General features: G+C 34.4%; 1 protein-coding gene across 7 annotated transcripts in view; it reads right to left on the reverse strand.

The window, feature by feature from the left end:
• ZNF148 (zinc finger protein 148) overlaps positions 1-26057 on the reverse strand; it is a 126425-nt gene that overhangs the window by 61143 nt on the left and 39225 nt on the right. For 5 of the 7 annotated variants that reach the window (XM_027061063.2, XM_027061065.2, XM_015082281.3 and 2 more), the window contains 2 exons: positions 20876-21011; positions 10992-11340 (listed from right to left, as the gene is read on the reverse strand). In XM_027061063.2, coding sequence (XP_026916864.1) covers positions 10992-11324 — 333 coding nt within the window. In that variant the 5' untranslated portion in view covers positions 11325-11340; positions 20876-21011. Of the gene's footprint in view, positions 1-10991; positions 11341-17825; positions 20424-20875; positions 21012-26057 lie in introns of those variants that run through there. The other 2 variants (XM_053220973.1, XM_027061068.2) reach the window with 2 other exon arrangements.

Consider the following 26057-nt stretch of genomic DNA (forward strand, 5'->3'; position numbering starts at 1 on the left):
AACTAAAAAGTATCTTAAAATCAGTGAAATGGGGAAAATGGGTTTTTTTTTCTTTTTTAATAAAAAAGTTACCCATTACAAGACATATACTCAAAATTACTAGCATCAGTGTATGTTAGGTGTTTACTGACTAGAGCAAGAGGTATATGGGAATATATCTATATAATCCTCCTTAAGTTAATAACAGGATTTAAGAAAATTTAAAGACTCAAAAATCAAACAAAGGTCTTACCAATAGCCAGATACATTTTGAGTTCCTTAGGCCATCAAATAAAATAATCATAAATATAAAATGCATGCAAGTATTCCTACAATTTTCTTCATGCTGCTTTATAGCACAAAAACTCATGGCTAAAATAAAATGCCACACAAATGCTGAAGTATATTTTTTCAGGAGTTATGAATACCTGAAATAACTTTACATTTTATTTTACCATCATATGACTAGAACGTGATTTTTTATAGCTCCTAATTTACAAAATCCTTTTGCTCGAGTGATATAATCCAACAGTTTTCTAAAAACAAATGTGGCATATATGATTATGAATTACAATTTGCTCCATTTTGTCAACACAAATTAAGTCTTTACTCCTCAACATGCTTGCTTGCCATCAAACTGGAAAAATAAAGACCATACAGAGTTATGGTTTCTTAAATCCTACTGAATGAATATAAGAATTAAAAGAATAAACCAAATACTTTTCTTCACATTCCTAAAATAAATTTAGTTTCTGAGTGAAGCAGCTTTCTGACTCAGTGTATCCAATAAAACTTTTTGCAATGATGGAAATGTTCTTTATCTTTGCTGTCCAAAACAGAAGCCACTTAACCACCTGAAATGTGGCTAATGAGACCAATGAAATGAAAAACTAATTTTACTTAAATTTAATTTAATTCGTTTCTTTTTTTTTTAATTTTTTTAATGTTTATTTTTGAGAGAGAGAGAGAAAGACAAAGTGTGAGTGGGGGAAGTGCAGAGAGAGAGGAGACACAGAATTTGAAGCAGGCTCCAGGCTCTGAGCTGTCAGTACAGAGCCTGACGTGGGGCTTGGACTCACAGACTATGAGATCATAACCTGAGCCAAAGTCAGATGCTTAACCAAATGAGCCACCCAGGTGCCCCTTAATTCAAGTTTCTAATAAATTAGAAAACAAAGTTCTCTAAATGAATAAACTGTAGACATTCAAAAGTTCGCCTGTAGACTGGAGCTGAAAATGTAGGGCCACTGAGGGTGGGTGACTGATACAGAATAGTAAGGTTAAGATAAATTCTGAAAAAGAGCAGTTATCACAAATGAAGAACTTTTATTCAACTGTCACAAAACACTTGAGAGTTTACATAGGCTACAGAACCTGAACCGTTATTAACAATCTAAAAGAACTCAAAACTCAACTTTTGTTTTGAATTAACAAAAAAATAAATAAAAAGTTAATATGAAATAAAGTTTTTTTATGTCTTCCAAATGAACAAATAAAAGAAAATCATTAATATGCTCAATATGTATTTTTAAAAGTCTTTATTAACACAATCTAAAAAGGATGCAAGGCCTGGTAACTTAAGTTTTCACACTTTTGGGGACCTGAGTCATACTGTTCTAGATCACTGTCCTCTCTTTAATTCAAAAATGTGTATTCATGATCCCAAGATTTGCCCTTCACCACATGCCATATTAGCAGGAATGCATAAATAAAAAGAAGGAATATGATTTCTCATGTCTGTTGTGTTCTACTATAAAGCAATGTTACACAAATCCTAAATTCTGCCTTTGGTGCATATAGTATGAGACAACTTTTCATTGATTCATTCCCAGGATGGACTCAAATTTATCATTACCTAGTAGGAGTAACAGGACTCAACTACAAATTATCCATACATATGGAATATGTAACAGACATTTAAGAAGTATTAGAAGAATAAGAAGTTACGAAAAGTTCAAAATATGCTGGTAAATGAAAACAGTAGATAAATAAGCAACATCATTCCATGCCTGGTATGCATATGAAAAAAGCATAGGAGTACATATACCAAAATGTTAGGAGTGACTATACCTGGTGGTGGGGATATAATAAGGTATTTACCCTGGAGATATGTACATCTATGTTCACACAAAAACCTGTGCATGAGTGTTCATAGCAGCTTTATTTGTAGTAGCCAAAATGTGGAAAAAGCTACAATGTTCTTCAGTAAATGAATGGTTAAACCGTGGTACATCAACACCATGAAATACTATTCTATAATAAAAAGGAACAAATTATTGATACACACAACTACTCACATGGCTCTCAAAGGCATTCTGTTAATTGAAAAAAAGTCAATCTCAAAAGGTCACATACTGTAGGAGTCCACTAATATAACACATAAAATGACAACGACATAGAGGTAGAAAATAAATTAGGGGTAGGATAGCCAAGGGTTAGGAATGATGGTGTTGGAAGAAGAGGTGTGACTAGGGGTCGCACCAGGGAGGTCTCCTCATGATAGATTCATTCTGTTATCTTGATTTCGATGGTGGTTACACATTATCTACATGTGTGATAAAGTATACAACACTGGACATATTATAGCACTGTCAACTGCCTGATTTTGAGACTGTACTATAATTATGTAGAATTTAACCACTAGAGGAAACTGGGTGAATGCTACACAGGACCTCTCTGTACTAATTTTGTAACTTCCTGTGACTCTGTATAATTTCAAAATTAAGTTTCAACAAAAGTAAAAGAATAAATCTTGTCCCTTCCCCTTCCTGCCCCTCCCTATTCACCCACTTTCCATGAATCATTCACTCCTAAAGCCATATGTTGTAGCATAACAGGGTACGAGATCCCAGACAAGATAAACAGTCATCTGCTGCACAAATCAAGATGTCAGAATGTACGTAGGGTGAGGAGGTTCTTCACATAAGACAGCTCAGGGTGAGTTGTCAGAACCCAAGAAGCAAAAGGAAGGGTCTGTATTATACAGGAAGAGCAGCCTGGAGCAACGTGTCAGAAGCTAAGTGGGTGCGGAAGGTATCAAAGTATGAGTGTGGACCAGAACCATGTACAAGGAGGGCTCCATGTGGTGATGAGGCCCAGGACAAGTTGTCAAAGCACATGCAGGGGAGGGTATGAACTGCAATGGAGTATAGGAGCCTGGGTAGAGGGAAGAGGGCATCTGCACAGGAAGATGGGGGACAAATGGTTTTACACATGGGGGGTAGGGGAGGTCTAATCAAGTAAGTAAATATATTAATGATAATGGAAGCCAGGTTTCTCACTGTCTAAGAAGGGAGTTATAAAATACAGAAGGGAAGGGTGCCTGGTTGGGTCAGTGGACGAGCATGCAAGTCAATCTCAGGGTCATGAGTTTGAGCTCCAAGTTCAGTACAGAGATTACAAAATAAATAAAATAAAATAAAATAAAAGTAATAAAGTACAGAAGGGAGAAAACTGAAATATACTCTGCGGTAATGGACCATAATCAGAGGGATTAGTGTGAACTCAGTTTTATAATACTGACAGGCAGATATAGGAGACAGTTATAGATGGAAGTGGGTATATAAATGTATATAATTATGTATATACATACATTCCCTAGCTCTGTCCACTGAGAGCCCTGGAAGCAGCCAAACCCCAAGAACAATGAGCAACACATTAGGCACCCAGATCTTGCCTTTTAAATGTCATTTTCCACTGAAATGAACTAGGGCTCCTTAGAGAAATGGCTGACTCCAGGGGTGAGGCAGGAAAAATACAAGAAAATACAAGACATCTTGGGGCAGAAAGCAAGGATGTGTTAAAAAGATTGATGGGATATATAAAATGAACACAGAAGTCAGCTTAAAGAGGCTCCAATTGGCCAAATCTTCAACCAAGCATTAAAATAATCATAGTAATAGATTTTAACCCAGTTAATAAAATTCCTAAGCCCATGCTGATACAAATAAATAAATGAATAAATTAAAAGATGTAATGAGGAATGAGATTAACATTACAGTGACAAAACCTGCCAGACATCACCTTAATCAACTTATCAAAGTGAACTATCAGAATGGGGCAAATAAAAATCATGTGCCTCCTGTTAGAGTGCAATGAGGGAGAAGACACAGCATCACTTTTTGCAATATCCCTCCCAAAGTTAGTACCTTAAGTACCATTAGAGTAAAAACCAGATAAATCCAAACCGAGAAACATTCTACAAAATATATGGTAATTTTCAAGTATTATGATCACAAAATTTTAAAGTGAGAAACTAGAGGTGCCTGGGTGGCTCAGTCAGTTGACTGTCTGACTCTTGGCTTCAGCTCAGGTCATGATCGCATGGTCATGAGAATGACCCCTATGTTGGTCTCTGCACTGAGCATGGATCCTGCCTGGGATTCTCTCTCTCCCTCTCTCTCTCTCTCTCTCTGCCCCTATCCTGCCTTCATTCTCTCTCTCTCTCAAAATAAATAAATAAACAAAAACAAATAAAGTGAAGAACCAAGACAAAAGAAAACTAAAGAGACATGTCAAATAATGCAATATATAATTTTTTCAAATTAACTATTGGAAGACAAGTAGAACAGTAAAGAATATGTGCCAAAGACCAATCCAAAATATATAAAGAATTTAAAAGCTCAATACCCCAAAAGTAAATAATCCAATTTTAAAATGTGCAGAAGACATGAACAGACATTTCTCCAAAGAAGACATAACAGGTGGTCAACAGACACAGGAAAAGATGTTCATCATCATTTATCATCAGGAAGTGCAAATCAAAACTACAATGAGATACTACCTCACACCTGTCACAATGGCTAAAATCAACAATACATGAAACAGATATTGGCAAGGATATAGAGAAAAAGGAACACTCATGCACTCTTGGTGGGAATGCAAACTAGTGCAACCACCATGGAAAATAGTATGGAGATTCCTCAAAAAGTTAAAAATAGAACTAACCTATGACCCAACAATCACACTACTGGGGATTTACCCAAAGAATTAAAAAACACTAACTCAAAGGAATACATGCCACCCCCCCATGTTTACAGCAGCATTATTTACAATAACCAAGATATGGAAAGTGTCCATCAACTGATGAATAAAGAAAGATGTGGTATATACATATACAGCAGAATATTATTCAGCCATAAAAAAGAATGAAAGGCTGCCATTTGTAACATCACGGATGGAGCTAGAAAGTATTATGCCAAATGAAATACGCCAGTCAGAGAAAGAAAAACACCGTATGTTTTCACTCATATGGAATTTAAGAAACAAAACAAACAAAGGGGAACTAAAGACAGAGACACACACAAATCAAGAAACAAACTCTTAATTATAAATGGTTACCAGAAGGGAGGGGCAGTAGAAGAATGGGTTAAATAAATGATGGGGATTAAGGAGAGTCGTTATGAGTACTAGGTGATATGCAGAATTGTTTAATCACTATATTGTACAACCGAAACTAATGTAATACTGTATGTGAACTAAACTAAAATTTAAAAAATTTTTTTTAAAGTGTCAAAGACCAAAACTAGTCCAACTTGACCTGACATTTACAAAATAACCCACCCAATAACTTCCAAAATACATTCTTTTCAAGTGAGTATAGACCATTCACTGACTAATCATATATTGAGTGCTAAAAGAGTCTCTCAATGAATTTAAAAGGATTGAAATTATCCACTGCACATTCTCTGACCATAGTAATTAAACGATCAATGACAAAAAAATACCTGGAAAACTTCGAAACATTAGAAGTTAAGCAAAACACTTCTAATTCATGAATCAAAATGAAATCACAAAGGAAGAGAAGTTTATAGCTCAAATGCTTATGTGAAAAATGAAGAAAGGTCAAAAACGGTCATCTAGGCTCCCATTGTAAAAGCTAAGAAAAGGGGCATCTGGGTGGCTCCATCAGGTAAGCATCCGACTTTGGCTCAGGTTATGATCTCACAGTTTGAGAGTTTGAGCCCTGCGTCAGGCTCTGTGTTGACAGCTCAGAGCATGGAGCCTGTTTTGGATTCTGTGTCTCCCTCTTTCTCTCTGCTCCTCCACCACTCACACACTATCTCTTTCTCTCAAAAATAAATTTAAAAATTTAAAAACAAAAAGCTAAGAGCAAATTAAGAACAAAGTAAGTAGAAGGAAGGAAATAAGGAAATAATAAAAATGAGTTAAAAATGAAATTCACAAAGGTAACAATCTATAAAACCAAAACCTGATTCTCTCAAGAGACCAATAAAATTGATAAATCTCTACCCAGACTAATCAAGAAAAGGACAAACTATCACTACCAGGAATGAGAAAGAAAAAAATTATAGATCAGACAATAAAAGAATTTTAAAAATTATGAAAAATTTTGTTCAATTAAACAAGAAATGGACGAATTCCTTAAAAAATACAACTTATCAAAACAGATTTAAGAAAAAAAATTTTAAATCTGGAGAAGCCTTATATATGTTTTAAAATTTGAACACGAAATTTAAAACTTCTCACAAAGAAAACTCAGTCCCAGATTAGCTTCAGTGGTGAAGCCTTTCAAAAAGACAGAGTAGAAATGAACAAATCTTAAACAAACTCTTTCAAAAAATACAAGAGGAAATACTTCCTAACCCATTTATGAAGCCAGTATACCTAAAACAAAGATATTGCAAGGAAACTAATATTCCTCATAAATGTACACTTAAAAATTGTTTTAAAAACAATTTAAAACCACCTGGGTGGCTCAGTTGGTTAAGCATCCGACTTTGGGTAAGGTCATGATTTTGCGGTTCGTGAGTTCGAGGCCCACATCAGGCTCTGCACTGACAGCTCAGAGCCTGAGCCTGCTTCAGAATCTGTGACTCCCTCTCTCTCTGACCCTCCCCGGATTGTGCTCTGTCACTCTGTCTCTCAAAAATGAATAAAAAGCTAAAAAAAAAATTTTTTTTAATTACTTTAAAAGGTTAGTAAACTGAATCCAGAAATGTATAAAAAGGATGACACATCATGACCAAGTGTAGCTTATCTTAGGAATACAAGGTTGGTTTAATACTTGAAAATCAATCAATGCAATTCACCATATGAAGATAGTAAGAAGAAAAAAAATTATTATCACCTAATAAATGCAGAAAAAGCATTTAAGTTACACATTCATTTATATGAAAATATAATCTCAGCAGGGGTGGCTGGGTAGCTCAGTCAGTTTAACGTCTGACTCGGACTCTGAACCTTTACGTACCTGTAACAGTCACAAAATACACAGCCAAAGTAAAAAGAATCAACCGCATTTGGGGTGCCTGGGTGGCTCAGTCAGTTAAGCCTCTGACTTTGGCTCAGGTTATGATCTCACAGTTTGTTGGGCTCACAGCTCAAGGCCTGGAGCCTGCTTCAGATTCTGTGTCTCCCTCTCTCTCTGCCCCACCCCCGCTCACACTCTGGCTCTTTCAAAAATAAATAAATGTTAAAAATTTTTTTTGAAAAAGAAAAAACAAAATCAACCACATTTCTATATACTGGTCATGAACAATTAAACATTGAAATTTTTAAAAATACCATTTACAATTGCATTCAAAACATGAAATATTTAGGGGTAAATATTTCCAATAACTCTACACTTAAAACTACATAACAATGCTAAGATAAATTAAAACCTAAACAAAGTGATATGCCATGTTCATGGACTAGAAACCACTATTGTTTAGATGCTGATCAAGTCAACATATAGAATCAATATAATCCCAATAAAAACCCAGCTGGTTCTTTTTATAGAAACTGAAAGGTTGATTCTACATTTTATACGAAAATACAAACAACCTAGAATGGTCAAAACAGTCTTGCAAGAAGAATAACAAAACTGGGAGACTACACTACCTGATTTCAAGATTTACTATACAAGATTCAACAATCAAGACAGTATAATACTGATGCAAAAATATAGACACTAGATCAAACAAAATGAAAACACAAGAGAAACAGCTTAACTTCTAGAAAGACACCCCCCCCCTCAAAAAATGAAAAAAAGATTCATACAAAAATGTTCATAGCAGTTTTATCCATAAAGGTTGAAAAACAGAGATAATACAACCATAACAGGGGAAAGGAATAACCAAACTTTAGGATAATAAGGCAACAGAGTATTAATAATAGAGTATTAATCAACAATAAAAAGAAATGAACTACTTACTGATCCACTCAACCAACATGGATAAACCAAAAACATTATGCTGAGCAAAAGAAGCCAGACATAAGTTATATACGATGCCATTTGCATAAAGTTCTCAAGAGGACTGATTAGGAAGAAACACAAAGAAACCCTCTAAGATGACAGAAATATTCTGTCTGGACTGTAGCTTATACAAGTCTATGCAGTTGTCCAAACTCTGAACTTTAAAATTAGGAGCTGAGAGGGGCGCCTGGGTGGCTCAGTCGGTTAAGCGTCCGACTTCAGCTCAGGTCACGATCTCGTGGTCCCTGAGTTCGAGCCCCGCGTCGGGCTCTGGGCTGAAGGCCCAGAGCCTGGAGCCTGCTTCCAATTCTGTATCTCCCTCTCTCTCTGCCCCTCCCCCATTCATGCTCTGTCTCTCTCTCTCTGTCTCAAAAATAAATAAACGTTAAAAAAAAATTAAAATTAGGAGCTGAGAGCATTCACTTTAAAGTTTTCCTCAATTAAAAAAAAATTTTTTTTTCACTCAAAATATATTTGACTGCCTACCATAGCCGAGGTATTGAAAACTTGCAAGAAAAAAAAGTCAATTATCAAAATGAAAAGCAAACAAAGAGAAACCTTTTAAGCTAAGAAATAAAAGCCAGTAGACTGCCAATCAAAGAATGTTACAGGTATATACACAACATGTACAGAACAGGAAAAAAAAAAAATCACAGTGGATCTGGGCAACTAAAGTAATTAAAGTATGAAGCTCACATGGAGCACTCACAGACCACTTTCATAAAACACTCCTTCACAAATTTAAAAGAACAGAAATTATACAATATATGCTCTCAGACCACAAAGGACTTAAACTGAAAATTAATAACAGAAAAATAGCTGGAAAATCCCCAAATACTTAGAGATTAAACAACACACTTCTAAATGATATGTGGATCAAAGAAGGTATCTGAGGAGAAATTAAAAGATATACTGAACTAAAGAAAAATAAAACAATTCATCAAAATTTGTGGGATGCAGTGAAAGCAGTGCTTAGAAGGAAACTCCTATCACTGAATGCATATATTAGAAAAGAAGATCTAAAAATCAATCATCTAACCTTCCAACTTAGAAAACTAAACAAGACCAAATCAAACCCAAAATAACAGAAGAAATCACAAAAATTAGAGCAGAAATCAGTGAAATTGAAAACTAGAAATCAACAGAGAAAATAAAAAACTAACTCTTCTAAAATATCAATAAACTTGGTAAGAGTCTACTAGGGTCTAGCAGAAAACAAGGAATTGTCCAATAGGTATGAGATTCAGTTTTGCAAGAAAAAACAGCTCTAGAGACCTGCTGAACAATAATGGATAGTAAAAGAATAACAAAGGAATACTGTGAGCAACTCTATGCCCACAAATTTCAAAATCTAGATGAAATGGACCAATTCCTTGAGAGGCACAATCTGTAAAAACTCACACAAGAGAAAATAAATAATCTGAACAGGTCCTCCATCTATTAAAGAAACTGAGTAATTAATAACCTTTAAAAACAAACAAGCAAACAACCTTCCCAAAACTACCAGGCTTTATGTACTCAACTGAGTTTATCCTACATTTATGAAAGAAATTATACTGATTCTCTACAATCTCTTTCAGAAGTTAGAAGCAGAGGGAATAATCCTAGCTCATTCTCTAAGGCCAGGATTACCCTAATATCAAAATCAGAAACAAAGATATTACAAAAAAACTAGCCCAATATAACTCACAAACAGATACAAAAAATCCTCAACAACATATTAGCAAATTGAATCCAACAATGTATAACAAGAATTACACACAACAACCAAGTGGGATATATTAGAGGTATATAAGGGTGGTTCAGCATTCAAAAATCTATCAATGTAAGCCATCACATGAAAAGACTAAAAAAAGTAAGGCTATTGCAAAGGGCTAGAAAAGTTGGTGGGCACATGTATTAGAATACAACTGTAACTATTATTCATTCATTTACACTATGTGCCAATACCTGGGATACGATGGAAAATAAGACAAAATTCATGCTCTCATAGAGCCTACAATCTATTGGACAGACACTGAACAAGTAACCACAAGTCCCTATTGCAGAGACTCAACCTGGACTAAACAGAAGTGGCAGGCTGATAATGATGAACCACTAACTAGATTAAAAAACAGGAAGGGGGTATGGCTAAAGGGAATATTACAAGCAGGATGCATAAAGGTTCTGAAGCAAAAGAAAAAGTACAGTGTATTAGATATACTGAAAGAAATCCAAGTCTAATATCACAGTAAGGATAGAAGAGGATTACATTATGGTTATGGTTTTGTTGGTCAGTCATCAGGTAAAAAGAAAAACAAGAAGGCAAAAAAGTTATGAGTGCCTACAAAAGAATATTTTAGGTGAGAAACAATGACATTTATGATAAACAGGAAAAACTAAAGGTTGATATGCTTTTGAAAAAGGTAATGAAAAAAATACAGACACCAGGAATTGCCAAGTTACAGAACCCGAAGGAAAAACTTTCAGGTGTATGATCTTTTTCTAGTTATACTCAAGATTCAATCTTTCTACTCTTTAAGGAAACCAAGAAGTTGAAACAAAATCTTTAAAATTTAAGCACTTAAAATTTAATACACAGTAATCCTGGAAAAGATAAGTTACTAAATTTATACAATACAAAAACTTGATTTTGCCTTTTTCAAATGTGATTTCTGTCAACATTTAGTGTATCCATTTAATAACACCCAGTTAACTATTAAGACTTTAAACATTTTCTGAAATTTCTTCAATGACTTGAAGCATTACTTAACACAAAATTAATTATGTTTCTAACTATAAGTTACATTAATTTTAAAAAGGAATTACTTACAGGGACATTAAGTGCATACTGTAGTCCTTGAGGAAGTCTTTCATGTGTTTCCATCTGCTCTTCATCATTTTTCACTGTCTCCTCATGGACCATGAGTTCATCATGTGATATCATATCCTGTTGTCTCATTTCGCTTTCTTGTAACACTTCATCTGCAGCAAGGATCTCCTGGTGAGGCATACTCCGATCTTGAAGTACTGACTCCTGCAGTTCCCCAGACACGGTAGACTGGCCAGACACTCCACCCATTACAACCATTGCCCTGGAAGACTGCATTTCGTCTATGCCGCCACATTTAAGAAATAATCCTTCCAGTTTGTCGTCAATGTTCATGCTTAAGTATAACTGCCTAGAAAGACCAAGTTTGGCAACAAAGCATAATAAATTAGTTTTATATGTCTACTTGATCCTTTTTAAATTTCAATTATGAAAGGTACACACTTTAATAGAAAAACTTTATTCATGTAATTCATATTGTCTCCAATTTTAAAAATATCAAGGTAAGTTTCCAAAGGCTGGTGGAATAAAATGCAACTTCTCATTTTTGACATTAAGGCAAAAAATCATAATCTATTTCATTATGAAAAATGAGTATGACATAAAGGAAATTGGGGGGAAGTATCTGTAACAAAGGAGTCATGTTCTTTAATATATTAAAATGTCAAAAAAATTTTAAAGGTGTATAAAGAAATAAAGTGACAAACCACTATCAGGCAGATCATAAAGAAAACTTAGAAAACAGTCACTAAATATACAAAATAATAGTCACTTACAGTAGTAATCAAAGAAATGAAAATTAAAACAGAACTACCATATTTCATCCACCAAACTGGTAGTGACTCTTTAAAAAAATATACGTCTTGGGGCGCCTGGGTGGCTCAGTCGGTTAGGCGTCCGACTTCGGCTCAGGTCACGATCTCGCGGTATGTGAGTTCGAGCCCCGCGTCGGGCTCTGTGCTGACTGCTCAGAGCCTGGAGCCTGTTTCAGATTCTGTGTCTCCCTCTCTCTCTGACCCTCCCCCGTTCATGTTCTGTCTCTCTCTGTCTCAAAAATAAATAAATGTTAAAAAAAAAAATTTTTTTTAAATATACGTCCAATGTTGCAGTAGGTTTAAAAAAAAAAAGACACTCATTATGAACAGTAGGAGAATAAATTAGCTCAATTACTTTCAAAGGCAATTTGGTACTTTCTATCAAAAGCCATAAAAACACACATATTCTTTGAACTGGTAATTATACTTATAGAAACCTATCCCAATGAAACAAAATATATACGTGAAAAATCACTACAGTAATTTACATTAGCAAAAAAATGGAAATACACTATTCAACAAACAAAACTGGTTAAAATATATTCATACATATGTCTTAAAACTATAATGACAGCTATACAACTCAGTTAGTTATATTATATTATGTATATATAATATATATATAGTTATATCTCACAGTTTTTCTCAAAAATAGAATCAGAATAATGGCCCTTGGGGGTGGGGGGGTTGCTGCTGATAACAACAGGCAGGCAATGGGGAGTGTATGGGAGCTAGCAATATTTTTTTCTTGAGTTGAATGCTGGTTGGACAGATATGCTCACTTTGTAAAATTTCAAGTTGTACATGTGCAAAATATGCATGTTTTTGTCAGTTACTACACTTCAATAAAAAGTAAAAATCTGCTGACACTACAAAACAGTAATGACATTATTCTTGAAAAATATTTGAAAATGTGGGGGAATATCCCAGTATTAAAGGAAATGTATGTGTGCATTTAAAGATACAGAAGTTTATGTAAAATGTTAACACCATTAACATTACCACTGGTGGTGAAATTACCAGAAGTTTTTTCCATATTTACATTTATCTCTAATTTGAAAACTTACTATAATAAAATTTTACTTTTTATACATGCTTTTAAATTTGTTAAAATGAAATAAAGGTGATACTTTCCTTACTAATACTTTTTTTTTTTTAACATTTATTTATTTTAGTGAGACAGGGACAAAGCACCAGTGGGAAAAGAGCAGAGAAAGAGGGAGACAGAAGCTGAAGCAGGCTCCAGGCTCCGAGCTGTCAGCACAAAGCGTGATGCAGGGCTTGAACCCACGAACCACAAGATCATGACCTGAGTGAAAGTCAGATACTTAACCAACTGAGCCACGCAGGTGCCCCACTAATCACTAATATATTCTTAAATAACACATGATTAAATTTAACAGGTCATGAGACCTAGACACTACCAAGTAATTATATTATTTCCTCCATTATTGTAGAAAAGATAGGCAATATTAAATCTGCCCTTCTAACTTTGGTTGCTGTAAATTCAAATTCCACTGTGTTACTCCAAGAACCAACATAATGATAATGAAAGCTAAAGAAACTTCATCTCAAAAAACATGAAAGCACTGGTGCAAAGTTTGTTTTTCAAAACTGATTTCTATCAGACTGTATAAAAATAACATACATGCCCTCTGCAAAGGGACAAGTCCAAAAGTAGTAAATGCATTTAACTATTTGTCTCAGTTTAGTCACCTCTTTCCCAAATCAATCAGGTAGGTACTAGCTACTGCCTTGATCATAGCTTTCAAAGGTAAAATAAATGATCAGTTAAATTCAAATGTACTACTGAAATTTAAATGCACTTTCACTTACTAAGGTTATCACTTAGGGAGAAACCTGTACTTAAATGAACAGCTCCAAAAAAAAAGACCTTGTAAACAGCAAAGTAAAAAAAACACAAAAACATAATTCATACTTGCTAATCCTATCTTCCCTGGTACAAGATATTATCAGTCTAGAATACATAAAACAAAGTACCAAGAATCTGATTTTTACTTTTCAAAATCTTTAAATAGCAAGCTTGAAATCTACAGGACGATTTTAAATAAATCACCAAATAACTATTCTCTTCTAATATTCTATTTAGCACATTTCTTAGAAAATAAACTATCCTACAACTAAATGAAACTTAAGCCTTACAGGGCTAACTAAAATTTGCCTATTCTGGCCATTTCTTTGGAGGTTCTTACCACATCATTATATTCTTCTAGTCTATTTACTGTTTTCTTAAAGAATGTGGAAAGCCCCTAACTTGAAAGGGAATTTTGATACCCAAAGCTAACCTTTATTGCAAGTCATCATTGTTGCTACCGCTACAATATACCCTTGACCCAGGCAAGCTCACTGCTAGGAATATACACAATCCTATAAGGTAATTCATCAAAATTAACCAAAGATACATGTACAAGGATGTTTGCTGCACCCCTTTAGTGGAAAAAGACTGGAAACTAAGCATTCACTGATATAAGATTTCTTAAATTATGATTCAATCCTACAATGGAATACACACCATCATTAAAAGGAATGAGGCTGCTATATGTGCTGGGTGAAAAGTTCTCCACAATACATTATGTGAAAAAAATCAAGGAGAAGATACACAAATAAAGTGAGCCACTGCTTGTATCATACATCTCAACTAGTAACTGGGCAGAGTAAGCCAGACAGGAAATTAGACAAGGCTCTCAAGCAAAAAAGTTAATTTCACCTTGCATATAGTACAAGAAAAAGGACAAAACTACACTAAGAAAAATGGTAAGGAGGGGCCCCAGGGTGGCTCAGGAGGTTGAGCATCTGACTCTTAGTTTCAGCTCAGGTCATGATCCCATGGTCCTGTACTGACAGGATCCCAAGCTTTGTGATGACAGTGTGGAGTCCACTTGGGATTCTCTCTCTCTGTCCCTCTCCCCTACTCGTGCTGTCTCTCTCTTTAAAAAAAAAAGGTGGGGGGGGGGGGTGCGCCTGGATGGCTCAGTTAAGCGACTGACTTCAGCTCAGGTCATGATCTCGTGGTTTGAGAGTTCGAGCCCCGCATCGGGCTCCGTGCTGACAGCTCAGAGCCTGGAGCCTGCTTCAGATTCTGTGTCTCCTCTCTCTGCCGTTCCCATGCTCATGCTCTGTCTCTCAATAATAAATAAATGTTAAAAAAAAATTTTTTTAAATGATAAGGAAAGTACATTTTTTACTGTCCCTGAAGCTCTCTTACATGCACTTATCATCTTTAACTTTCCCCCTTCTAACTCCTGCATGGTCTCAGTCAAAGCTCTCTTGTGCTTCACTACACATTCAACAACCCAAATACAACAAAAGGTCCCATGCTCAAAAGGTCTCTTCTGTAACTTCTGTATTTCCAGGGAGGATCGGCCAAATATAAAGAAAGGAAACTGATATAATCAATCCATGTTAAAATGTGAATAGTTATAAATGTCTCTTCCCGCTAAACCATCAAAAAGCCAACTGCTTTTTGACCCAAATATCTACACAATTAATGGAAATTCAGCTGTTAGGGATATTACACAGCTAAGAGGAAGAAAGAAATGATGCTTCCTTTAAATCATGTTGCTTACATAAAAGAGTGCTCTAGAAGAAAAAAAGAAACAATTATTCTGTGTTCCCAGGAGCCTCTGTCCAACTGGGGAAAAAAAGAAGGGCTAGGTAGAGTAACAATAAGCAACCAGCCACCCTGAGTCCCTTGTGATGACACATTATTTTGTAAGGGATGGTGGGCAGCTGACAAAGGGTATAAAACACCAGAGCTATTAAGAGCCAAAACAAGACGGACAATGATGTTCTAGGGCTAATTCAGCTAAAGGTGAAATGGCCACCCAAAACAGATCATTAAAAACTAGAACAGAGCAAAAGAGAGGAAAAAAGGAAGGAGCCAGCCCACCTCAGGCCAATTTCTCAAATCTTCCTTTAGCAGATTACTTCAAACTGTATTCTTTTCCCCTTTCCAAGTTTTATTCTTCCCTCATCTCCATCTCTCTGTCAAAAAAGTTGACAGGTACAGCAAAAGGGATATTTAGGGGGTCACAATACAGTTTCCTGCTCCATTCAATTATCCCTCTCCCACACACTCCTCGCCATCCTTTCCTATTGAAAAATGTTTGGTTCAGCTGTACAAAAGTAATCCAAATTGTGGCCAGTTAGGTAACCCCTAGTCATTGAAGCCTAATGGCAATGCTCTAGTCAAAGAGAACATAAATTATTAGCCATCACTTTCTCCTATCTTCCACAAGAGACAGCTGACTCTCCTTGTCATCACCTTCTAATTTAATGCTTCTAATCAACTGTGTGCAACCAATTAGAAAGCTTTATAGATTCATAAGATGAAATAAGAGTAAATAAGCTTTGAGTCAGGGTTTTCAATAAGGAATTAAACACATGGACTTTTAATACAAGCATTTGCGATAATTACTTCTAGGCTGAGGGGACTGTCTGGGCTTGCTTTCACAAGACAAAGTTAACAGAAGCATAACATATGGACAAGCTGGCCATTACTACTCATTTTTAATCAAGTATGCAAATGCCTACTGGTTTTTTTATGCATTAATAAGGAAAATATCTTTCCAAATTTATTAATAGGTTTGGGTCTATATGATAAAGTTCATAACTTGCAGAGGAAGGACAACTAATGTGTTTAGGGTCTACTAGATGTAAGACACTGTGCTGGGCACATTTACATATATTAAATCACCTAACATTTATACTAAGGAACACTCAAGACACTAACAGTATATCCCCATCTAACAGATAAAGACACTGGGTTTACTCTAAGTCACACAGCTGGAGGTAAACTGGGATTTCAAAACAGGCTTAGCTGGTTTAGTGCGCTTTTTGCCACACCATACTAACCTCCCAACTTGAAAGGCTCTGAACACGTTAAGAACTCAATGACCTCCTCTTCTCACTCACCCTAGAGGCCACACTATCACCACTGCTTGGGTTGCTACAGCAATCCAAGTTTCCTCAGTTGGCTTCTCCTACCTCATGGCTATCATGGAAGAACTTTGTGACACTAAATCCCTTTTTCTCCTTTGGAAAGAATGGACACTTCCTACATTTGTTATTTTCCCATTTCCATCTATTATTCACACCTTAGTTAATATCTCCTGTCATTCTTTTTTTTTTTTCCATAGGTTTACATATATACCCTCTTCATCCTTCCATTCTTCCTTCAAACCTTTTCCAAATTACTTCAGGAAACTTCCTCTTTTACCTCCCCATTTTCACTTGAAAATCAAACAAAATAATCCTAGATATGGCTGACAAATAAATATAGGAGCAGTTCTAAAGACATACCTGTATCAAAGAAAAAACAGCTGTAACTTTTTGGAAGACTTCTGCCATAATCATCTAAAAGTTTTGAAAACACCTAGTTCCCTTTCACAATGTACATGAATATTCATCTGCCACTTTATGGCTTTTAATTAAATCTGCATTCAAGCACAAAAGAAGTATTTCTCACTTAAAGACACTGATTTTCTGTATATTTATTGAGTTTGTTGTAATATTATTCTCCACCAACTTTTACTGAACAATGTAGAACTTCCAACCATAAAAGTCAAAACAGACTATAGTGGGCAAGCTTAGGAATTAAACATCATTCTTTTTTCGGGACACCTGGGTGGCTCAGCTGGTTGAGTATCCGACTTTGACTCAAGTCATGATCTCGTGGTTCATGGGTTCAAGCCCCACATTGGCCTCTGTGCTGACAGCTCAGCCTGCTTCACATTCTGTGCCTCCCTCTCTGCCCCTCCCCTGCTCACACTCTGTCTTTCTCATAAAAAATAAACACGAAAAAAAAATTTTTTTAATAAACATCATTCTTTTCTATAAAGAAAAATAATTTCCAACTCAAAATATTCTCCCAAATCAACAATACCCTGCCTTGTACCAGAACCCATTCTACCTATAAGCCTCACTTGTAGGCAGAAAAAAAGTACTGAAAAGAACTTATTCTTAAACAGATAAAAAAGAAAAACTCGGTTTTACAACTTACTTCTCACCCAAAGCATTTTCAGTAAACTCTTTGCTGTCTGGAGGATGCCAGTTACATTAACTCGGATATTAATTTTTCTAACCTATGTAGGGTCAGTGAGAAATTACAACTTAGCAATATCAGGATCGGAAACACAAGTATCAATCAGCTTCAAGATCAAATGGTTAGACAAAGCCAGAGACAAAGAAACCCATGACCAATATGGAATTAAATAATTTCCACTGGCCCTTCTTAAGAATTTTCCTATTCTCTCTCATCCTTCACAAGCATAGTTTTATCTAAACAAAAACTGCTTCACCTCTAATTCAAAAACAAAGTTTACTTCTCTTCTAGGCATATTCTACATTCAGAAACCCCTTCAGAAATATCTTTGTACAACTACAATTTTGCATCTATAAAGCTGAGCTTATAAACTACGCCCTATGACAATTTTTAAGTTGCTACTTAGTTCAAAACATTCTAAGAGGAACAAATGGGTCTTTCTGACTAGTGCCAGCAATGGTAAAAAATACAAAATAAGAGAGATTATAGGCTAAAATCCATCATTTTATACAATATAACAAAAAAAAAACCTTTGACCATTTTCTAACCACAGAAAAATAATCTATAAATATTTAAGTCAAAGTTAACGGGCATTTCTATATACTGCACCCCCCTCAAATAAAGCAGAATCTAAGCATATTCTGCATTCCAAATACTCATCACCAAAGTCTTCTAAAACAATGTAACAAAAAAATAGTGATATTTGAATATTAAAACAAAATTTTCGCAACTCATACTGTTTAAGAAACAGCTATAATTTATCTTAAAAAGGAGAGGGGGAGAGAAGTTTTAAAAAAAAGTCCAAGCAAAACAGAACCCTACCTTCTGCTGGATCTACTTGTTTCATCCATCACACCTCATGCCAATATCAACAATTCAAATATTAATGTTAAAAATACTTATTCTGTTAGGAAACTATGAGTTTTCTACAGGCTTGTATAAGAAAAGGAATACCAAAAATACTTGTTAAAACAAACTTCCCTCTACACTACGAACATTAAACACCTACGTTATTTTTAATATGTACTACATAGCAACCAAAACTCGTTTCAGAACAAATAAGTATTAACTATTAAAACTGACATTTGTTAAACATTAGATAAATACTCTCACTTTAATAATACAAACACTATTTGTGAAGCACAGAACTAAGGATGCATTTTCACCTTCAATGCCAAGAACATCTATAATGTCTTATACTATTCCATCATAAACTAAAGTCAACCAGCCGACTATACTATAACAAGTATATAAATTTATCAAAACTAAAGGGTACCAAGGCTAAAAGGTTGACATAAAACATGGTGGAAAACTGATAACTAGTTTGCAACCCTTTAATAAAATCTATAATAGAATATATAATATTTGATACTTGTTTCAAAACACAGCATTTACAACAGGACAAAAATCATAAAATACAATGTACGATGAAGTATTTTTCATCTAAAAATAACTAATTGAAGTATATAATATCTTTGAGAAAAAGTTTTTCTGATCTTATCTAAACATTTAGAATAACACACTCTTTAGAATTAGAAGGAACTAGCTAGAGATCATTTAGCTTTGTTTATATGTAAAGAAATCCTCCTATCCAAGGCCTCCACCCCCTTGTGTTAGTCTAAAATATTAGATAAATCATTTCAACCTAATGATAGTGAAACAAGATGAGGAAGTATCTCAAGTCAATTTTAACTTTTAATACCTTATTCCATTTTATGATATCAAGACTAGCAGTGTTTATTCACAAAAAATTTGAGAACTAGTCATAGAACTTGAACTGTCTCAGAATGTCCAGGCCAAGAGTTAATGTCTTGGATAATAAAAATTGAATTTTAATGTTAATCCAAACTAGACAAATGGAAAGTAAATCTGACACAAACCCTAAGTGACAATAAACTCCCCCTCCCTGAATCTGTTCTTTTCCTCTTGCCTAATAAGTGAGACAAACTCATTTCCCAGCCTCCCTTACAGCTGACTGTAGTCACGGGACAGTATTATAGCCATTGGAATATAAGGAGAAATGACATACATAACTCCTCTTAAGGGAAGAAAAATATCCTTTCTTCCTCCTATTGACATGCATAACGGTAACCATCTTGGACAACAAGAGAGAAGCCACATACTAAGAACAGCAAAGGACGACAAAGACACCCAGGTCATGATGACGCAGGAACCTCTACAAAATCTCAAGATTGTTTTCATAGAGCAGTGCCTGGGTTGGCTTAGTCGGTTAAGCATCCAACTTTGGCTTAAGTCATGATCTCGTGCTTCATGAGTTCGAGCCCCGCACTGGGCTCTGGGCTGACAGCTCAGAGCCTGGAGCCTGCTTTGGATTCTGTGTCTCCCGTTTTCTCTGCCCCTCCCCCACTCACACTCTCCCTCTCAAAAATAAATAATTAGAAAATAAATATATTTCTATCTTTAAAGTCTGTCACAGTGGTCACGTCTATATTTTAACTAATATCTCTAATATAAATGATTAATGAATTACCTACATGACTGCTTCCTTATATTAGTATAGGCATATATGTACAAATGTACAATAACTGGGATGTTTTTTCACATTTCAAAAATTATATGCCAAACACCATTAAATTTCATCAATTGGTCTCATTTTACCATGTATGAACACAGAGTTTCCATGGAAATTCTGAAAAATTTAACATGGATATATATGTGTTAATGATAGGCAGGTTAAAAAATACACTCTAAGAAAAGGGTTAAAGGAGAAAATATCTTCCCATCTAAATTTCATTTACTATTACATAATAAGCTACACATATTTTTGTGTTAAACAAAACTTAAAATCAAAAATGATATCATTACTTATCAATTTTCTCTTAACACTGTTTTCTCAAGAAAAAATTAAAATCCCAGGTTTCTACCAGATATAAACACCAAAACAAACTACAATACAAAAACCAACATGAAATTCTATCACCCAAAATGGTTTCATGTTTGAAAAAATTAACTTATTCATGATTATAAAACTCAAGTGTTGACATTACCTGAGACTAAGATAAAAATGAAGACTTCAAGGAAGGGAATGCTGTAGAGTTGAAAAAGAAATCATGGTTGAGTTTCTACCTTTCGTAAGCTTCAAATACCCTCCACACCACCTTAATCACTTATGCCATCCAAGTCCTACAAAAAAAAAAAAAAAAAAAAAATTACTTAGGAAGGGGGAAAAAATACTGTATAAATACAATCTGGAGAAACTGGTATGAATAATGAAGCGATCATTCTTTGTAAATACGAAAACTATGCCTGAATGACCAGAACAATGACTTGCTTTTAAGTCTGAAACCAGGAGAATAAAATAGTGGTAAATAGTAACTGTAAAATAACCTTGGCCTTATAAAGAACAATTTGCTTAAATCTGAATCTACAACTTCAGAGATAAGGGATGTTGAAGGAAATTCAGAGGGTTATAGACCTAAAAAGTTAGAAAAGAGAACGCAAAGAAACCACTTAAAAGATTAAGCAAAGATTAAGAAACCACTTAATTGCACTATTTACTGCTTTGTAAAGTCTATTAAGTGAAGAGGGAAGAAAATACAATACCAGGCTTGATAAATAAGAAAACAAAACTAGTCATGTACAGAATAAATATTTATTCACAACAGAAACAATTATAGTTGTAAAATGCTATAAAATATTTAGATACAGAAACATAATCAGCCAGGTCATCTTTGACAGAAAAAGGTGACAATAAGATGAGAATAATTAATCATAGGAAGACGGTGTGCCATATCCAAAAAATACAAATAAAAATGAAGAACATAAGCTGTACACAATAAATCTGCCTGACAGTACTTCTGGGCAGAGTAAAGACTGAAGAGTTTATGGAATTCCCTACCATAGGTCTTTAAAAATATTAGATTCCTATCTATCAATAATAGTTTATATACAGTCCACAGGAGACCAGGTGATATATGAAACATAATATGATTGTATATCAATTTTTACAGTGGTGTAAAAGCAAGAAAAATGCTCTTCCTCATCTAGAACAAAGTAGTATTTCCATCTTTGAACTTCCAAAAAATATAATACTAATTTACTTTTTAAAAATATTTCACTGCTGTATCCGTATTTTTTCAGAAGTTTGTTTATTAACTAATCTCTACACCCAACGTGGGACTCAAATTCATGATCCCAAGATCAAGAGTCACGTGCTCTTACAAATGAGCCATCCAGGCACACCTGTATCCGTATTTTTTTAGTTTAAATTCTGAGCACCTGGGTGGCTCAGTCAGTTAAGAGTCCAACTCTTCATTTCGGCTCAGGTCATGATCCCAGGGCCTTGGGCTCGAGCACCATCCGTGCTGAGCGTGAAGCCTGCCTCGGATTCTCTCTCTCTCCCTCTGCCCCTTCTCCTGTGCTCACACACTTTCTCAAAGATAAAATTAAAAGTTTAAATTCTGATGGGGCTATTCATCCCTTAGTAACCTTCCATCTCAGAAATTTCCTTAATATTCATGCATGTCGATTTTTCCAGATAAACTTTTGTCCAAAATAAAATTTATTTTCTTTCAATAGGATTGTATAATATACAAACGATAGTGAAATGACAACAGTAACAATAACCTAGGCAGGGGGAAGAGAGAGTCACAATACGGAGTTGCTTCAATATATTATCTACAATGCCCAGTTTTCAACAATAAATTATAAGATTACTAAAGAAATGGAAAGCATGACATTTATATTAACAAACACTACAGTATCTGAGTATCTCCAGATGTTGGTTTAAGCAAACAAATGTTTCAAAACATCTATTATACATATGTTAAAAGAATCCATGCTTTAAACTTCTTTAATTATGAAAATAATCAACAAATAACAGATTCTCAATAAATGTACAGAAATCATGTAAAAGAACCACACAGGAAACTCTGAAGTCGAAGAGTACAGTAATTAAAACAAATATTTCCTAGAAGTGCTCAACAGCAGATTCAAGATGGCAGAAAAAAATTAATGACCTTGAAGACATCTACTGAAATTATCCAATCTGAAGAAAGAGAGAAAAGAAGTTGAAGAAGATTAAACAGAACCTCAGAGACCAATTTATCAACACTTTTGGAGAGGAAAGAACAGAGGGAAACATTTTTAATAAAATATCTAACAAAACTTCCCAGATTTTACTTTTAGTAAAAAGAAATAAAATCTATAGGTCTTAGGAATTCAATGAATCTCAGGTAGAATACAAAAAGATCCCACACCTAGACACATCATAGTGAAACTGCTGAAAGCAAACACAAAGTGAAAAATAATGCAATCATAACAAGAAAAATCACTCCACACTGTGCAGGGAATTCAACATGATTAACACCTTTCAATCATAAACAATAGAGGCCAGAAAACAGTGGAATGACATATTCAAAGTGCTGAAAGAAAAAAGCTGTCAACCAAGATGGCAGCAGAATTATCATCCAATAATGAAGGCAAAATAAAGTGTCTCAGACAAAGAAAGGATGAGAAAATTTTTTACTAGCAAACCTGCCTAACCAGAAATTTTAAAGGAAGTCCATCAAGCTGAAAGGAAAAGACAAAAGATTCAGATGCAGAGGAAAAACAGAAGAGCATCAAAAATGGAAAATATGTAGGTTAATCTAAAGGACTCTATAAATATATTTTCTCATTTCTTCTCTCAGCATCTTTTAATGACATAAGAATATATGAAGCAATGATTATAATATATTGCTGGTTTTATAGCATACATAAATGTGAAATATATACAATAACAGTGGCACAATAGAGGAAGGAAAAAAATGGGAGCTATACTGGAGCAAAGGTTCCATATTTTACTGACAATGAATTAAAGTTAATATTAAGCAGACTGTTAAAATGCATAATGTAAACCCTAAAGCAACCACAAAGAATATATCTTTATATTTATATTTAATAAAGAAAAAAAAATCAATGGAGTAATTATATGATACACTAAAAAATACTTGACATAAAAAGAGGCACTAAAGGAGGCACAGAGGAACAAAAATAAGAGACATACATAAAACAAGTGGCAAAATGACAAATGTAAACCCAGCCATGTCCATAATTAAATGTGAATGGTCTAAACAGCCCAAGGAGAAGGCCAGAGGGTGTCAGAATGGACCAAAAATGCCCACAAGATTTAACTACATTCTGTCAACAAGAGACACACTTTACATTCAAGACTGAAAGTTAAAAGATGAGTGGGAAAGGATATTCTATGGAAACAGTAACTGTAAAGAAGTGGATAGTTCTATCGATAACATAAATATATTAGTATTTGCCTTAAGACAAATATTACTGATGACAAAGGAAAGTATTTCATGATGATAAAATATCAATAAATCAGGAAGATATTGTTAACAATTATAAATGTATATGCACCTAAAAAGAGCCCCAAAATAATGAAGCAATTAACATTATTGAAAAAACAAAAATTCAACAATAGTTGGAGATTTCAATTCTCCATTCTATATAATTGATAGAATAACTAGACAGAAAATTAGCAAAGATACAGAAAACCTGACTCATACTAACAACAAACTAGACTAAACTGGCTTATACAAAAAACCTCCATAAACAACAGAATACATGTTGTTTTCAAGCACACAAGGAACATTCTCCAGGTCAGACCAAAAAGTAGGCTACATAACAAGTCTCATAAAAGGACGGAACTCATACAAAATACGTTCTTCAATCATAACAGAATTAAATATCCACTAAATTAGAAACTGGAAAATCCACATGTGTTCAGGAATTAAACTTCACACTTCCAAATAATTTAGGAGTCAAAAAAGAAATTAAAAGAACAATTAGAGAATATTTTTAACTGAATGAAAACAAAAACATCAAAATTTATGAGATGCAGCTAAAGTACTTAGAAGGAAATTTATAAATTTAACTAAACCCTAAAGTAAGCAAAGGGAATAATACAGAGAGCAGAAATTAACGAAATTCAAAACAGAAAAAAACTTGATTCTTTAAGATCAACAAAACTGACAAACTTTTAGGCAGACTAAGAACAAAAAGAAAACACAATTACCAAAAACAGGAATGAAGGAGGGGATGGTAATACTGACCTCACAAAAATTAAGTTATAAGACGGAAATACAAGGTTATATGTAAATAATACCTCAAAAAAATTTTTAAGAATTATAAAGGAAGGAATATTATAAGTAAATTTATGCCAACACATTATACAACTTTGTAACATGAACAAATTCCTAAAATGACACATATTATCAAAACTGACTAAAGAGGAAACAGAAAAATCTGAATGTAATAATTAAACAAACTGAATTAGTATTTCAAAATTTCCCACAAAGAGGAGCGCCTGGGTGGCTCAGTCGGTTAATATCTGACTTCGGCTCAGGTCACAATCTCACGGTTGGTGAGTTCGAGCTCCGCGTCGTGCTCTGTGCTGGCAGCTCAGAGCCTGGAGCCTGCTTCGGATTCTGTGTCTCCCTCTTTATCTGCTCCTCCCTTGTTCACGCTCTTTCTCTCAAAAATAAACATACATTTAAAAAAAATTTTTTTTAATTAAATTTCCCACAAAGAAAAGAACAGGCCAAAATGGCATCACTGATGAATTCCACCAAATATTTAAGGAAGAAATACTAATCCTTCACAAATTCCTTCACAAAACAGGAAAACGGTACATTCTGAAACTCAATCCGTGAAGCCAGAGTTAACTTGATACCAAAGTCAAAGAAAATTACATGAAAACTACTCAGCGATGCCTATAATTATAAAATTAGGTAAAAAAAAAAAAATTCTTACAAAATACTAGCAAACTGAATCTAGCAACATATAAAAAGGCCTACACACCATGACCAAGTAGGATGTACCCCATGAATGCAAAGGTAGTTTAACATCTGAAAATCAAGTAAGATAATACACTATATTAAGAGAATACAGGAAAAACCCATATGGGAGCCTCAATAGAAAAAAAGCACCCAACAAAATTCAACACCTATTCATGATAAAAACTCTCAACAAACTAAGACTAGAAAGAGAATAAATGAGTTCAGCAAAGTCACCATTAACGAGTTAAACAAGATCATAAAATATTAAATCAATAAATAAAATCAATTTTATTTTTAGAGTGATATCATAACGTTCTATCAAAAATTTGAATCGATGGGGCGCCATTGAGGCTTCCAGCTCAGGTCGCGATCTCACTGAACACTTAGTGAGTTTGAG

This window comes from Acinonyx jubatus, chromosome C2, assembly GCF_027475565.1.
Source record: "Acinonyx jubatus isolate Ajub_Pintada_27869175 chromosome C2, VMU_Ajub_asm_v1.0, whole genome shotgun sequence".
In the NCBI taxonomy this organism is placed as follows: Eukaryota; Metazoa; Chordata; class Mammalia; order Carnivora; family Felidae; genus Acinonyx; species Acinonyx jubatus.